This window comes from Scatophagus argus, chromosome 2, assembly GCF_020382885.2.
Source record: "Scatophagus argus isolate fScaArg1 chromosome 2, fScaArg1.pri, whole genome shotgun sequence".
In the NCBI taxonomy this organism is placed as follows: Eukaryota; Metazoa; Chordata; class Actinopteri; family Scatophagidae; genus Scatophagus; species Scatophagus argus.
Genome location: NC_058494.1, coordinates 1,423,036 through 1,435,750, shown reverse-complemented (window position 1 = coordinate 1,435,750; position 12,715 = coordinate 1,423,036). Strand labels below are relative to the sequence as shown.

Genomic DNA, 12,715 nt, shown 5'->3' with positions numbered 1-12,715 from the left:
TGTTTTGTATTTTATATTTTTATATATTTTCTTAAGTGTGCAATTTTAATTTTCTGCTGACTATTTATAAGTGTGTTTTTAAGCCGAGAATCTGCACAAAATTTCGCTATGCTTGCATAATGACAATAAAGACTCTTGAATCTTGAATCGTGTTGCACTTGAACTGTGCTTGCCTTCCTCAAGCTGAGAAGCAGCAGATGCTTTTAATGCTGTAGCAGAGGATGTGTGGCCAGTACAGCACTCATGTTCAGTTTATGAAATCCTGGGCATTTTGGACTTGCTTGTTGGATGACTCCGCCCCCCGATCCATGGACCTTCATGCAGGTTGGCCTGCTGCAGACAGTAGGGAGGTCTCAAAGATAATCAGAAGGGCAGCTGCCTACAAGAATGTCATACACTCCTGCAGGTGGCATGGCCAGCAGTCTTCCCCTGATAAAGCTGACCAGGCCTGATCATGGCATGGGGTTTTCCTGTCCAAAGGAAATATCAAGTGGTGACGGCACACCCTTGGACTCTGAGGGTCCAGTCGTATTGTACAATTTACAGAGCATTATTGCTCTCATGTTCATCCTTTGGAGTCCAACCGGAAAGCTTTTTTTCTGTGGAACAAGGCTAACATGATGACCAGACTCTCACCTGTGTATGTATCAAGTGTTAGTGGCAGCCAATTATGTCTCCTTCAGTCAACCACAGCACATTAACAAAATGTGTAGCTATTCCTCTGCCTCTTTTAGTGAGATTGGTATGTGTAATGAATGTAGCTTAGTTGCAGAACTGGAAGCGAGGCGAGTTGAGGCGAGGCGAATTGGAAATACTCTGCACCATGGAAACCAAATCTTTAGCTACAGGAGTTGGCAATCCCCAGTAGCCGGGGGCGGGCAGACCCAGTGTAGCTCTTCCTAGCCAATCCTTGGCTGCAGGGAGGCAGGGTAACTGTGCAAAGAAAGCATAGCCCTAAGCAAAAGCCCACGGTTCACCCCCAACCTGATCACGTTTTAAAGAAATTTTCCCCACTCAACGACACACCCACTGAGAAACCAACTCTGGTTTTTGGCAGCTACATATTGAGAAACGTGTGGTTAGCGACCCCAGTGACCATAGTCAAATGCATTCATATATGCATATTATTTAAAAACTGCTGGTGAATGATAAGCCTAAACACAGTAAGACAGTAATACATGTCAGCGGTAATAACACCCAGATGCACCAGTCGGAGGTCACTAAAATGAATCGGTGTGTACACTTGTAGTAGTAGTTTCTGCTCTTGTGAGCCATAGTTTTTTCTGGACCCCTACCCAATCTGATCCATGATGACATGTACAGCCACTGTCATCATTCAACCACTGGCTGTTAAGGTGGTGTCCAGCAAGTCAACCCTAAAACCATAGAGACTGTGTCTGTCTCCCAGCCACCTAAATTAATTACACCAAATACAAAAAAAAAAGTTCTACATAATATTCTAATTAAATTTAACACCAACAACACCATGGTTTTAAAAAAAATTAATAGGAGAATTAAATGTGGACTTTTAAACATCTCTGTGATCTAAAGCTGGTTTAGTAAACGACATAATATCGTACCATGATATAGATTGATCTTGCCTAACTGAAACCTGGCTCTGTTCCGAAGAATATGTTATCGAAATGAATCCACTCCCCCAAGTCTGCTCACATTCCTTGAGACACTGGCTGAGAAGGTGGAGTCGCAGCCAGTTTTTGACTCAAGACTAGCAATCAGTCCAAAGCCTAAACTCAATCAGAATTCATTTGAGAACCTTATTCTTAGCTTTTCACACACAAACTGGAAAACAGAGTTTTTATCAGGTCCAGTTCTGAAAACAAATAAAGTAATTATTGCAGGTGGTTTTAAAATTCATTTGGAAAATAACAGCAATAGCCTTTGTACAGCATTTATCTCTTTATTGCATTTAATTGGCTTTTATCAATGTGTACATAAACCGACGTATTGTTTTAATCACATTCTCAACCTTGTTCTGAAATATGACATTGAAATTGAACATGAAATAGTCTTCCCACAAAATCCTCTTTTATCTGACCACTGTTCAATAACTTTTGAATTTCCATTACTTGATTGTAAACCATGCTGACAGAGAGTCATAGCACTGTCAAGCCTTGTATTCCTGTAATCCTTAGAAGTAATGATTTTATGACCTTTTTTAATGTTAAAATTTTACTCATTAGAGACAAAATTCAACACCTCCTAACCTTGGCTAGTACTGACCTACCTTTAAATACAGAAACCTTGGAAGTAGCTGTAGAAACAGGTAATTATCTTCTTATCTATCTTATCTTGCTTTTCTTAACCTTCATCAACTACATTCACTGATCTATTCATCTAAACCAGGGGTTAGCAACCTTAAGCATGAAAAGAGCCATTTGGCCCATCTCCCACCAAATTAAAACCCACTTGGAGCCGCAAAATCTGACCACTAAACTGAAAGTAACACCACATATAGTTTCCTTAAACTTATGCTTTACATGTGAGAATTATAATATATTACTTTTATGAAATTAATAATAATAAACGGAAATGACAATTTTTTCTTTTCCATTTTTAACATCCCTAAACACCTAATGCTTTTGTACTTTGAGAGAAAAAGTCACTGGCACTTACACATTTATTTTCAAATACAACATTATAAAAATAAATCAGGCCTGTGGCAACGTTAACACGTTAACGCATTCGGGCTGGGCAAGTCAACAACAACAATTATTATTTTTTATTTTATCATACATTAACTCAGTTTTTTAGTAAGCAAGTGAGCAATGGTTAGATGAGCAACAGACTTATTATATATAATATATATATATATATATATATATATATATATATATATATATATATATATATATATATATATATATTATATAATAATTATTATAGTAAAAACAACAGTGCGATAAAATAATTGCGTTAACACATATGCGATAATAACGTGCTAAATTGCACAGCCCTAATATATACATGAAATAAAATAAAAAATGTTTGCTTTGTTTTTGTTTTATTCACATCCTTTTTCCACAAAATATGCTTGCCCTCTCTTAGCCATGGGAGCCACAGAAGATGGATGAAAGAGCCGCATTGCAGGCCCCTGATCTAAACCGACAACATGCCTCTTAGATCCCATCCCAACTAAGCTGCTCAAAGAAGTTTTACCCTTACTTAGCACTTCCTCACTAGACATGATGAATCTGTCTCTAATAACAGGCTATGTACCCCAGTCCTTTAAAGTAGCTGTAATCAAACCTCTCCTTAAAAAGATTACTCTTGATCCAGAGGTTTTGGACAACTATAGACAGATAACCTAACCTTCCCTTTTTCTCTAAGATCCTTCAGAAAGCAGTTACTAATCAGCTACGTGACTTCCTACACAATAATACTCTATTTGAGGATTTCTAGTCTGGTATTAGAGCTCATCACAGCACAGAGACTGCGCTGGTCGAAGTCACAAATGATCTTTTACTTGAATCAAATAAGGGTCTTGCCTCCAGTGCTGCATTTGATACTGTTGACTCTCCAACTACGGTACTCCAGAATGCCGCTGCACGTGTGCAAACAAAAACTCATATTAGAGAACATATTTCTCCTGTATTGGCTTCTCTTCAATGGCTGCCTGTAAAATTCAGAATAGAGTTTAAAATTCTCCTCACATACAAAGTGTCATGAGACAATTTTTGTTGTAATTTGACGCTATACAAATAAATTGAATTGAGTTGAAAATACCATGCCATTTGGTTGCTTCCTGGCTTCACACACTTATTTCAGACGTGAGTACACAGCTCTGAAGTCATGCAGGATGGGGATGATAATATATGGGGATAATGTTTATTTATCTGGATGACCTGCTCTTGCTGGGTTGCTCGGAAGTCACACTACAGATGAAGGAAATTGTGTCACATCTGTCAAGCCTTGTCTTCACAATAAACTTATGATGCTAACCTACAAACTTGACAGGCCTGAGAGGAGATGGCAAATCAAAAATTTCAATATTTTTGTTGAGCGATGAGAAGATCCAAAAATTGGCACAACAGCAAGCTGGCACCTGACTAGGCCCAAGCACATTATTCAAGAATGGCCTGGTACAGGGTTTGTGACTGGCTAGCTAGTGACTGCTGCAACTGCACTTTACACTCAGTGGTTATAGGTCCCTTTGAACCATTGGATCAGGTTCTCCTTAAGTTGTTATCAGTCAGAACAGGTCTGCTCAGTTTGCAAAAAGTGCTGGGAATTTATCTATGTCATTTTGTCCTCCCCTGAAATAGGTCTGCACAAAAGCGCACCCTGCCAGAAGGATTTTATCTTGCTTGGCTTTTCATGGAAGAGTGTCTGTTGAAGACATTTGCATTTGCAGGATGCTTCATGTTTTTCTTTAACTCACTCTATCTGTGACTGATATCAAGGAATTTAGTTAGACTCTCCGTCCTACCTGTTGAGGCATGAAAAGCCTTCTTCCTAGTCTGCTTTGCATTGGACTGTTACAGTGTGTAACCTTCATGCTCACTTTGTCACAGCAGTCAGTTTTGCTTGGGGGCAGCTGTGGCTCAGAGGTTTGAGAAGTGGCTTGTGATCGGAGGGTTGCCGGTTTGATTCCCCCACCGGATGGGCAGGAAAAATTTTGGTGTGGTGGAGTGATTAATGAGAAAAATGTCCCCCATGTGGAGTGCTTGCAGTTTTCTTGCAGGTATTTGAAGGCATCACATAGGCATAGTGTGGCATAGACCATATCCTGCTTTGCCTTTCCCCATAAGTGACAGTCGTAGAAGGCGGAACCAATAGTAATACTAATGTAAAGTTAATTATAAAGTTTTGGGACCAACTAGCCAGTTGTAAAGTCTCACTGCAATTTGTGGATTGAAGTTGTTCAGTGCAGATAAATGCAACACACACTATCTGTGTGTGCTAAATGCACTAGCGAAAGCATCTAAAAGCAGTTCCTGTTCTCATAGAATCTTGAATTACCTTACACAATAACAGATTTCTCACCTTTGTCAGGTGTTTTTGTCTTCATTTATACAATGATCAGCTGATAGCACAGGTGATGAAAAGAATAATTAATAAAGACACATTATTGCTGTACAAAAGATTACATTCAGATTATCATGTTATTGTATGAAGGCAGCCTTTTCAGAGGTTAGCCTTCTGCTTTGTGTGAGAGTGCAGTTATTTGACAGTAACCTAAACTCATGTGTCTTGTAGGTTATATCTTGGCTATAGGTTATGTCTCTACTGGACATCAGTGGAGACATGATATGAAATGTAAAAATCCTTTCTAGAGGTTTGAGGAAGAATTTTGTTCTGACTTCTACTATGCTACTATGTTAATTATCATATAAGCTTGTCAGAGCAATAACAGCAAGCAATAACAAACACAACATGTTTGCTGTAAATTCAAACTTTGAAGTGCAACTGCACACCCATACTCAATTAGTTGCCCCCCTCTAAGAAAGTTCAAATAATGCAGCAGAGGATAACCAGTTCAGGGCATGCGAATTTGTAGAAACGTAGCCTGTGACGCAGTAGGCTTCATGAGACACTGACAGCGTGATAGACGGCCAGTGCTCAGTGTAGCAGGAACAGCCAGCTGGTAGTCAGAGCTAACCAGCCATGAGCAGCTGCTGTCAGACAGCTGGAAACACAGAGACACTGCCGGAGCTTTGACAGTCACTAAAGCACATTCATTGTTCTTTGTATAAGTTTCTGTATCGCACCTGTGTTGTGGCTGACCGAGTGGTTTAGAGAGGCTCTTGGTCTGTGTGTGTGTGTGTTTATATGTCTGTGTGTGTGTTGTGTTGTGTAATATACAACAGTAAGTTAAGAATGTAGTCTAGCGGTGCTTTAACGGCTACCAAAAGCTTTCCAAAACACTGCACCAAAATTTCAATGTACTAAGTAGAGAGTTAGCAAAATAAATAGCATAAACTCCAATGAATAGTGAATCTCAATTGGCATATGCTTAAAAATGAGTGTCGTTTCACAATCCCACTTAAAGAAGTGTTAACAATTTTGCTGAATAAATACAAACTGCTGATAAAAAATTGGCAGAAAAGGTATCTTCATCAGTTAAAATGCTACTGGCCTTAACTTTTTGAGGATTTAAAAGTGTGGATTAAAATCTTTTCAGATCTTGATGAGAAAACTGCAGCAATGGTTTGTGCTGAAATCTCTTTCATCTCTTTGTGGCATCACAGTTGGGCCAGCTCTGTCTGATAGGGTGGCTATGGGGTGTTTCGGGATAGTACTCTTCTGGTGTGCAATTTCCAAACCTCTCCAACTGTCCTCTCCTTGAACATCTCATGCCCAAGCAAGGGCAAGGACATGAGATGTAGGGGTTTTACTGAAACAGTTACCTGTATTTTAAATGTTAATTGTGGCAGTTTTAGTCTCTTTCTCCCATCCACTGGGTTTTTTGTCACTTGTTGAATGCTTCAGACAGTTTTCATATTACACTTTGTCATCTAATCATCACTGAGTGTCATCACTCTTGTGAGCCAGGAGGAAACCTCGGGATGTTTACGTCTCCTAGCAGCCTCTTATAGAATGACGTCTGGTGTTAATTAAACACAATGCAGCTGAATTCCACCATGACCAATTTAATATATCCTGTCTGGTTGGGAGGTAAGAATGGTTTGTCAGATGGGAACTGTCTGTCTAAAGGCACAGCGTCCAGGGGGACCACAGTGGCAGACAGACCAACTAAGAATAGCAGAATCAAACTGACTGGATGGGTAGATGGAGAACCAATTCACGCCTGGGCTGATGAGAAAACACAGACGTGAAAAACATATTGCCATATTTTCACCTGATATGTGCTAAAAATAGCACAACAATAAAATTGTCTACTATAAACCAATGTAGTTTATTGCCGTTACCCTTGGGTTATTCTTATTCTGAAATCAGGATTGCATTAAACAAAATGGAAAAAAAAAATAATCCAGTGTTAAGGTGGGGTGAGCAGTCCTGTTGAAAGATAATTGCTGTCAAATACAGATATTTTTGGCTGTTGATTCTCACTTACACTCAACAATAATACTCAACAATAAACAACTAATGAGCCACCACCATACCATCAACTATGCTTCTCCAGAATCTAACCCCACCTTTTAGGGTCCTGTAGGCAAACTTTATAGCAATAATAGTGTAAAATTAAATTTTATGGATCTTTGAAATTAATATTATTTGTGATTGTTGTGTCCCTATTGCATTGCATTGTATGTAAAATTAAAAAGTGCATTAACATGAACCCACCTTCCACAGAGCTGTGTGTAAGACATGTAATAATAATAACTGTAAAATTGTGATAATGCAATCACTGTGTGGGGCAAGCTTTTGCTATTTATCATAATTTGTTCATTGCTTATGGAAAGGGAGGACGCTAAGTGGCTTGCTATATTTAAGTTTATATGTAGCTTAGTTATTGTGTTATTGTGTGTTGTGGATTTAAGCTGTAAGCTGTTGTCATAGTGGGGCAGTTAGAGGTGTTGGTGCTGGACAAAGGTCCGGCTGTAACCGTGATCATTCTGGTATAGAGGAAAAAACACTCTGGGTTGTTATTTGTTAAAACCGACAACAACAATCGAGCCTTTCAAAGAGAGCAGACTACACACAAGAGGTAGAGCTCGAGCTCACCATTCACACAGTTGCATCCAGAGTAAGTAGAGTAGGGTAGAGACAAAGAAAACATATGTGCTGTTAATCCTCTCTGGATATCACTGTTATGACACAGAGGAAGAAGACAGTGGGTTACTATGGTGGCCATGAGAGCTTGACCAATTGCAACCTAAAAAAAACAAAAAACCACATCGTAATAACTTTCACAGCACATGTGCTGCAAATACTCAATTCAACAGGATGAAAAGGGTGCTGTAAATATTCACAACTCACAAATACTCAAATGAAAGGCCCTCTCTGGATCCCTTGTTTGGTTTGTCTGTTCTACACTGTTGTAGAAACAGTAGTGTAAAAAAGGCTTCATGGAGGAGGACTTCCTCCCTGTAATACAAAAGGCTCATTCTGAGGATATGAAAACACAGCAAGTGTTCTGTTTTCAGGTGATCATACATAATTCTGAATCTTATAATTCGCCTCTGCCCATAGATCCTCCTAAATCCCATTATTTGAATTGGCAGGATAATAATGCACAAAAGGCAAAGGCTAGGTTAACAACATGTATTTGAAACATCATGATGTTATATCAATGAGTCACAACTTCACAAACAATTGCAATAACAAGAGTTATACAACCATGTATGTGTAGAGCAATGAAACAACTAAAGCTGTGTATCAATCTGTACTGTCTGATTTTGTGTAAGGTGTGGATTAAAAAAAGGATGACAAAGTGTATTGTAATATTTCGACAAAAGGTGTACATACAGCACCATAATACACCATACACTATACACCAGGACATTTACAAGACCAATTGTTACATCTGGGGCACACTGCCTGCTTGAGCAGCATGTGTGTTATAAAACTCTTCCTTTTCATTTCGGAACCCATGTTAACAGGTTAGAGCAGCCGTGCAACAGTGTGTCCTCTAGACATTTGATCTTGCTTATTTTTCCTTATCAGACGCACAGCTCTCAACAAAAATACAGTGAGAATATCATACTGACATTATTCTAGTGTGTCACGATAGTTTCAGTGTCTATATCTGTACAATATGTCAGACATGAAAAAATATAAACAATAGAAAGACAATATTTTTTTGCTGTCTTTCTTTCTATGTTTCTCTCTCTGAACGAGGGTAAACAAAAATCTTGTCATCGTCATTACTGACACCTTCAGCCGGTGTCCACCAGCGGGTTGGAGGATTACCACTGCGACAAGCACTAGTGACCCTCTGACCCCAGCTCCAAACAGCCATCGCAGTGATGGCAACATGGAACACGGTCCACTCAGATCCCATGTCCGTCACCATACCTGGAATGCCACTGAAGCTCTACCTGAGGTGGCAGTTGAAGACCATGATCCTGACATGGTCCTCAGCCAGACATTCCCTGCAAACCCTCACTGATCATTTAGGTCTGCTGGGTCTATCTGGCATCCTCCTCTTGCTACCTGATCCAGCTCACCACCAGGTGGTGATCAGTTGACAGCTCTGCTCCTCTCTTCACCCAAGTGTCCAGAACATACGACTGCAGATCAGCTGATACAACTGCAGATTTGATCTTTGACCTGCAACTATGGTGTCCTGGTGCCAAGTGCACTTATGGGCATCCTTATGTTCGAACATGGTGTTATTTATAGACAAACTGTTACTAGCACAGAGGTCCAATAACTAACCACCACTCGAGTTCAGATCGGGGAGGCTGTTCCTCCCAATCACACTCCTCCAGGTCACGTCATTGCCCACATGAGCAATGAAGTCCTCCAGCAGAACGACGGAATCCCCAGTAGGGGTATCTTCCACTGCCCATCCCAAGGACTTCATAAAGGATGGATACTCCAAACTGTTGTGTGGTGCATAAGCACAAACAACCCTCTCATTCAATGGAGTAAACTTCAACATGCAGGCAGAGAGCTGGGAGGGGGGTGCTATAAGTAGTCCTACACCTGCCCCCCGCCTCTTTCCTGGAGCAACTTCAGAAAAGAGGAGACTCCAACCCCTATCTCTCAACCTCACGTACAAGTTCAAGCACCTTCACCACCAGTGAGGTGACATTCCATGTCCCAACAGCTAGCTTTAACGACCTGGGATTGGACCGCCAAGGTCCCCACCTTTGTCTGCTGCCCTATCCATATGACACCATATCTTCCCCACATATTATAGTTTGTAAAATATGCTGCTCTGCTGTGAATAAATTTGTCCATGTTTGTGGTTGTCATATGCTGCAAACACTTCCTCTTTTACGCAAACATCATTGACTTATCAAGTTGATAACCAGCTTCAAGTGTCCGCTTATTGTAGTGGTTAGATGAGCAGGGGATCTTGCATGGTAGCATCTGCTATCATTGCGGAAATGGGTGAATGATAGTCAGACAGCATCAAAGACAGTCAGACAGTCAAAGTGCTATGTAAATACAGGCCATTCACCATTTCATTTTAGATGTTAGATGTTAGACTTGCAATTCAGAAGACAAAGTTTGAGTACCTTTATTTAGACAATTATAATTTAGTTGCAAATTTAATTGGATATGTGTAGCAGTGTTAGTTTCGTTGAAGTATAATTTTCTTCATAGTTTTCATCAACAACCTTTTTTTCTCAGACCAAAACGAGACAACAAGTAAATAAAAACTAATGCACGAGGACAAAACTATGACAAAATCTACTGACATTTTTGTCAACCAATAAAAACAAGACGTAACCCAATTTGGCTTTTGAATATTATTTGTCAATGAAATTAACACTGACGTGTAGCAAGTTTTCTTTGAACGGAATTATTTTGAGCTAAGGAGTCTGTAGCTCTTTGAACTTTGCATGTGGAACAATGGGGCTAACTGTGTCATTGCAGAACAACATTCAAAAACATGTACCTTTTCATTCTCTCTGACTATCTTACTCTTAGAAAGAGAGGATGTAAAATGATGTGTTGCTTGTGTAAATGTGTATGGCTTGCTTAATGTAACACTTGCAGCATGCTAACTGGATGAGGAGCTAATATTGGCAAGGTTGTGAAATAATCTTTAGGCCCGCTCCATCTATTATCATTATCTCTGCTAAGCTCAGCTCCATGGGAGTCATAACAGCCTAAGTGTATGTGTGTGCACTTGTATGCATGTGTGTGTGTGCTTAAGACAGAAGGGGAAAAAATGGAATTCACGTGTTACTCAGCATAAGCGCGTAAAAAAGTGCATGCATTCTTATTGATGGTGCCTGTGTGTGTGTATGTGGTGGAAAATGAGTGTGCATGCATCCCCTAAATCACATCACACGGCTAATGTAGATGTTAAATTGAATCGACTGCCGCATCATTTGTCTGGTGGATCATTACTGGTAATACGTCTGTCATATTAGCGAGGCATTTCTCCTCTGGACAGTAAAATGTCTTCCCTGTACTCACTGGAATGGCAGCACTTAAGTGGCTGGATTTTTTCATTTGTTTCTTCCATTTGTGTATTCTCACAAAAAAGATAAATGTGACATTTGCACAGTTTATTGTGACTCCACATACATAATTTAGTCCAAATAGGCAATTTGAACCTTACTGTAAAGTGGAAAACTGTTGAAGTGACAAACACTGCACAAATACAAACAAAATATCCTATAATAGTTATTTGCTGTGAGGAGGTTATCTTGGGTGAGTTTATTTATTCAAACACTGTTACATACAGATAAGTAATGTAATAAATGCAGTGCATAGCTACAAAAGGAACACAATATATAGATACATAGCTTTAGATGAAGTGAATTTGCAGGCCTAACCCCACCTGCTATAAATATTCCTTCAGGCGGTGTTAAGTATGCACAGTAAAAATATGGTCCTTTTTTTCACAAGCTGAAATAAGAGATCGAACACAAAAGACTGCTCTCAAGTTTTTGTTCCCAAACTCGTCAAGATGTGTGTTAGTGATCACAACTCCTTTACCAGGATGATGCATCCACCTGACAGGTGCAACATATTAACATGCTGATTAAACAACATAATTACTGCATAGGTGTACTTTGAACTGGTTACAATAAAAGGCACACCAAAACGTGCAGGTTTATCTTGAAACTTTCCATAAAGCTAAATTTAAATTTATAGAAATTGTATAAAACTCTGGTACCTATTCCTTTAGAGGTGATTATTATTATTATCATTATTTTTTTTCTATTTACTTTTTGCTGTGACACATTCTTTCCTTACTGCAATCTAATGTCAATTCAGACAGTCTGTTACTAGTAGACATTCTCTATAGATAGATAGATATAAGATGTTGGGTATGGCGTTCGGCTTGGTCAAAGGGGATATTTAACACTGTGTTGTATTTTGTACTGTAAGCACAACATTTTCTTGAAACCATGTCAACCCAATGGCCCAGACAGCACATCAGCTTCTCTGGTGATATAAAGTTCTTTAGATCCAAAGGTTGTTACAAGTACCGTTTCATGGAGCTGAAGGTGAAAAAAACAATGCAGATGCACTCAGGTCCTCCCCCCCTCTCTCTTTCTGTGTTTTTAACAGTTAGCCACCTCATTCAGGTCTCACGGGGGTCAGAGACATCAAATGTACGCTTCAAATCAGGAGCCACTGCTCAGAACTGTAATTGTAACAGTTTCTCTCCAAAACCCCAGTGGCCTGCGTTGGCATGTGGTCCATAGTGGGTTTACATCTGCTCACCCACTTGCTTTAATTAGCCCAACGTGGCTGGATAAATGGGCAGTGAGTGAAAACCATAGAGGAGATGGGGAGGAACTGATGCTGAGAGTTGAAACCACTGTCGAGATGACTTTCCACACAGATCAGATCAGCAGAAATACTCTTGTACAAGTTAAAGTCAAGTCAAAAGTGCAAAAATAAAAGCATCAAAATTTCCTCTGAGTACCAAAAGTAAAGTAGAGCAGAATTTCATATGCCAGAATAATATATGCTCTATTGTTGACTTTTAAGTACTAATGCATTAATGTAGTCATTGCTGTAATGTCATAAAAGTGGTTTAGTGTTTGTGCTCGCAGTGCAGCAGTTAAGTAAATGAAGTTAGTCACTTTTCATTACTGGATAGAATAATATGAGCAAGCAACAAAACCTTTGCACTTTGTCTCTGATGAATCCA

The 12,715-nt window shown here is 39.5% G+C and overlaps 1 protein-coding gene across 1 annotated transcript in view; it reads right to left on the bottom strand.

Moving 5' to 3' along the window:
• Nucleotides 1-762: 762 nt before the first annotated feature.
• The window catches only part of LOC124053221, a 30,953-nt gene continuing 19,000 nt past the window's right edge, over nt 763-12,715 (bottom strand). The window contains exon 6 of the mRNA XM_046378254.1: nt 763-914. Coding sequence (XP_046234210.1) covers nt 763-914 — 152 coding nt within the window. The remainder of the gene's footprint in view (nt 915-12,715) is intronic.